Here is a 4,662-nt window from a genome sequence, read left to right as displayed (position 1 = left end):
AGAGATGATAAGTACGGATAACGAAATTCTTTATTGCCGAGCGTGTGGGAAAACAGTTGGTTGTGAAAAATGCTTTCAAGTGCTTCAGCATTTGAACACTAATATACACAAAGAGAATATTAAAATTGAATCCACGAAAAGTGCTCCTGTTAAAAAATTGCTTAGTGAATTTTCTAATAATAGTTTTTCAGTTTTCCTTTGATTTATGCGAAGCCTTTTTAGCGGCAGATATTCCGCTGTGGAAATTAACCAGTCCTACTCTGAGAAACTTCAGAGAGAGGTATACACAGTGCAAAGTGCCGGATGAATCTACTGAGCTCAAAAATTACGTGAAGCAGTGTTACGATCTTACAACTGAAAGCATTAGAGATAAGATTCAAATAATTTTGTGTGGGTATCAATCGACAAAAGACAAGATTGTGAGGGACGGTTTATTGCAAATTGTATAGTTGGATCCTTTAATAAGAATGAACAATCTACCACATATCTTCTTGCGGTAGAGCAATTTCAAACCACAAATAGTTCCGCAGTTTCCGAATTCTTTATCAAATCCACGAATTTACTGTGGTCGAATGGCATTCAGTATGCGGGCGTATTGCTCTTTGTGACTGATGCCACAAGTTATATGATGAAAGCCGGTACTGTTCTTAAAGATATATTTACAAATGTGACACATTTGACTTGCCTTGCCCATGGGTTGCACCGTGTTGCGGAAACAATTTGCGCAAATTTTCTGCTTGTTGACAAGTTGGTGTCTTCTGTGAAGAAGGTATTTGTTAAAGCACCATACAGAAAAGAAGCCTTTAAAACAGTAGCACCAAGCATTCCACTTCCGTCAGAACCAATTTTAACGTGCTGGGGCACATGGCTGTGTGCAGCAAGTTATTATACCGAACATTTAGAAACAGTTAGGAATGTTGTGAATACATTTGATCCCAAAAGTGTAGCATCAATACAAATTGCCCAAGATGTACTAAAATAATGCAGAACTAGAAACTAATCTTTCCTATATATCTGCTCACTTCTCTCATCTTCCATCCGCCATTTCCTCACCGGAGGCAAGCAACAGCAATACTTCTTTGTATCAGTCATTAAGTGTGTTCAAAACCACTGTTTCAAAATTGAATTCAGTTCCTGGAAGAGTTGGTGAAGTAATAAAGGAAAAAGTACACACAATTCCTTCAAAAAAATTTTAGCTGGTAAATGTATTGAACTGCCAAGTAAAAAATCACTAACAGTGGAGCAAATAGTGGCTTTTGTACATGCACCCCTAAGTTCCTGTGCGGTGGGAAGTTTTTCCCACTATAAGGACATCTTACGAAACAATAGGAGGCGACTAACTATGGAAAACCTAAAACATTTAGTAACTGTGAACTGCAACAGAAGAGAAGATGAAAGTTCGGAGAGCTAAATGTGAGTACCATTGGTTTTTTAAAGTTGTAATGAAATATGGTGGCTTTGTTGCATGATCTGTATTTAAGTATAGCTTTTTATTGCAAGTGAATCATTCGGTGATTAACTAAAATGAACTTAAATATTGATTTGTTGGTCCTGAAATAATGTAAAATCAATTTTAATATTTGGTATAAATTTTTATGTGCATATTTTAGCGCATATTTCGGACACTTTTCATGCATAAATGCATACATATTTAAGGGATTATTAGGGCATAAAAATCCAGTCCCTAGTTATCAGAAGTCTTTTGAACATCACTTTGCAGTTTTGTCTACACATATTCACCAATAAAATTGTATGACATGGTAGAAAAGTACCAAAAATAACTTGAATATATTAAGTTATGTACTAGGTAAAAAAGAAAAAAAGGCAAAGTTACAANACATGCAATGAAGGTGCATGACAAAGATCTTTTTTTTTTAATGCTAGTGGAGTGGGACTAAGTCCCTTGTACTGTGGCCACTTCTGGCCTATTGTACCAGCCCCAGATGATAGGTGAGGGTGATTGTGGAGCAATTGGTCGAATGAAGATTGGCAGGGGAAACGGAAGTACTCAGAGAAAACCTGCCCCAGCGCCACTTTGTCCACCACAAATTCCACTTGAACTGACCCGGGATCGAACCTGGGCCACCGTGGTGGGAAGCCAGCGACCAACCGCTTGAGCTATGGCGCAGCCCTGACAAACATCTTAGTAACCCCAATGGCGGTACTAAACAGAGAGGTGACGTCAGCTTCAAGCTGTACAAATCCACTCACAATTTATCAAAGATAAAATGATTCCTGCACTTGTAGTACACTATGAAGGCACATGAAGACCATGGAAATACAGTGTCACACTTAATTACCAACAGCACCAGAAGTGTCACATTTAATTACCAACAGCACCAGAAAGAAGTGAGTCATCACCTTCAAGGTTCAAACATTTAGCTATCACCAACCCTCATAACCACACCATGGAAGCACATTAAAGGCAAGGAGGTAAAGCTCCACACATTCTGAGCATCTGTATTAGAATGCTCTAACCACCTTTATCCAATGGTATCTAACAAATATGAGGCTGGGTTTCATTGTGAGCACTATCAAATAATACTTACATGGAATTTTCTCAATAAACCACTTGCAAAATATGGATGTAACCCATTCTCTGAAACTGTTTCACACAGATTAAAAAAAAAATGTTGAAGAGGGAAGGTTAAATCAATATTCTTTACTTTTCTTCAACACTTTAAGGTCAAACAACTTTCATGCCAAGCAGTTCTGTCAGATATTATTCCCAAAGGGCACAGACTTAGAAACAGTATAAATTTGTAGTGTAAAGAAAACGGAACTTGAAGTTTATGGGAATTTATGAAACGAAAAATTAGGGATTCAGTACAAATGAAATCATTAATTTGCCATTTTTACTGTTCCACAGAACTACTGCCACTTGTCACCTTGCTGATGTATGTATTTGTAGGTTCCTCCTCCTCGCCCCAGTCTGGCAAATCTGTCTTCCACATCTTGATGGTCTTATCATCACCAACAGTAACAAACTGCTGCCCATCTGGGAGAAATGCGATTCCCCTCACAAAACCATCGTGTGCCCGAAAATTACGTACACATTTCTGTTGTGGTAGATCCCATAAACGAACCTGTTTTGATACAAAACAAAATTATGTTTCTTTCACTTAGGACATTTCTCCATACTAACACCACTATTTACAGAAATTGTAAACAATACCTCGCCATCATACGAGCCGCTCACTAACAAAGACAGACGCTGTGGGTGTTTTCCAAAACACGATACACCATCCTGATGTCCATCTAAATTCCCAACAAAGGGTTTAGCAAATACACGTTCTAATTTCACAGCATTCAATGCCCTTGTGTATTCTCTTAACCCTTCAAATGGATGCAATGATGGCTCATAATTACGTGGAACTGTAAAAAGAAACTGTCATTTTCCATCAATGAATCACTGAAAAGAAGCCACGGTATGTTTGGTGTAAAAAGAGGTGTAAAAAGTCCACTAAGTAGCTAACTATGATTAATATACAACGATATAAATTCCTGAACGTTATCGTCATTAACGGATTTCAGTATAAAAATATAAGGGTCAAATAGCTGTCATACAGTACAATTCCTGTCGCTACCAAACACTTAGGAGCCATAAATCATCATACATTCTTTGCAACATAACCTACAATCACACAAACCTTTATATATATCCCTTTTAGTTTCACGTAGATAATAGTCGGGATTCCTACATAATACTTTCACTTTCATTTCTTGTCTTATCCAGTCAAGGATAATAATTCAGAATTCAATATTTCTTAAGAATAAAAAAATTCATAACAAAACTGTAGAATCTTCTTTCACTGATTTTCATGTCACCACGTATTTCACGTGGTTCTCCATTGTCGCCAACGTCGCCAACACAATATTATAACAATGATGGACAAAGTGTCTTTTAGACAATAAAACGAAAATAGAAGTCCTGTGAACACAATGTTATATCTTTACATTACATTTAAATTACACCACCTTTCCAGAAGGCCAGTTTTGGTCACTGGTGCTATCCGTGAATGATACTGTGCCATTCTCTATTCAAAAGTAGTTCAACGGCAATCTTATAACTGATGAGAACACCGCTTTCATACAAGAAAGGTGATGTATCAGTTACGTGGAGAAAAATAAACTTGAAGGAAGTTATGCAAAATCTTTGTTCCTGTGTGTCTAAATAATTGTTCCAATTTATATTCCGATAAAGCTCTCGCGAGTTAAGGGTGGCACTATTGCTTCAAGTGGCATTGAATACGGGCCTCGAGCATACTTACCTGGCGTAGGGGTTACCGTGATCCTGAAGGCGGTTCCCCCAGGTTGAGACCCTTCCATTGCACTACGGTCGGGTTGACCCCTGCGATTGCCCCAAATGTGGGTAACTCGGGCGCGTAATTTTTGGTAGTCGGGACTGCGTTCGCGCTGTCCCGGTCCTTAGACTTCTCATCTAATTGCGCCGTGGCACGTTCACTTACGTCACGTCAGTTCCACGTAATCTGCTTCAGAAACAATGATTCCACGAAATTTACCGTCACAATCATCACAATGCCGCCCTTCGCAGGTTTACACAGTACAAACATCACTAGTAGCGGCTATGAGCGAATGACGACATCGCCACATTACGCGGCCGCAGACTTTTTAAACAGCCGGTTCCAACGAAGCTTCAAG

At 38.6% G+C, this 4,662-nt stretch overlaps 1 protein-coding gene and 1 non-coding gene across 2 annotated transcripts in view; one reads left to right on the top strand and one right to left on the bottom strand.

Annotated features, from left to right (window-relative positions):
* Positions 1-4,018, bottom strand: part of LOC111866760 (DDB1- and CUL4-associated factor 13) — a 20,788-nt gene extending 16,770 nt beyond the window's left edge. Inside the window, exons 1-3 of the mRNA XM_023856004.2 lie at positions 3,651-4,018; positions 3,176-3,375; positions 2,889-3,086 (exon numbers count right to left, since the gene is read on the bottom strand). Coding sequence (XP_023711772.1) covers positions 2,889-3,086; positions 3,176-3,375; positions 3,651-3,720 — 468 coding nt within the window. The 5' untranslated portion in view covers positions 3,721-4,018. The remainder of the gene's footprint in view (positions 1-2,888; positions 3,087-3,175; positions 3,376-3,650) is intronic.
* Positions 4,019-4,263: 245 nt separating this feature from the next.
* Positions 4,264-4,425, top strand: LOC111866767. The gene has a single exon (XR_002843205.1). It is a non-coding gene; the product is annotated as a U1 spliceosomal RNA (small nuclear RNA).
* Positions 4,426-4,662: the final 237 nt, after the last annotated feature.

Source organism: Cryptotermes secundus, unplaced genomic scaffold (assembly GCF_002891405.2).
Source record: "Cryptotermes secundus unplaced genomic scaffold, Csec_1.0 scaffold7477, whole genome shotgun sequence".
Classification (NCBI taxonomy): domain Eukaryota; kingdom Metazoa; phylum Arthropoda; class Insecta; order Blattodea; family Kalotermitidae; genus Cryptotermes; species Cryptotermes secundus.
This window is presented reverse-complemented; position numbering and strand designations above follow the sequence as displayed.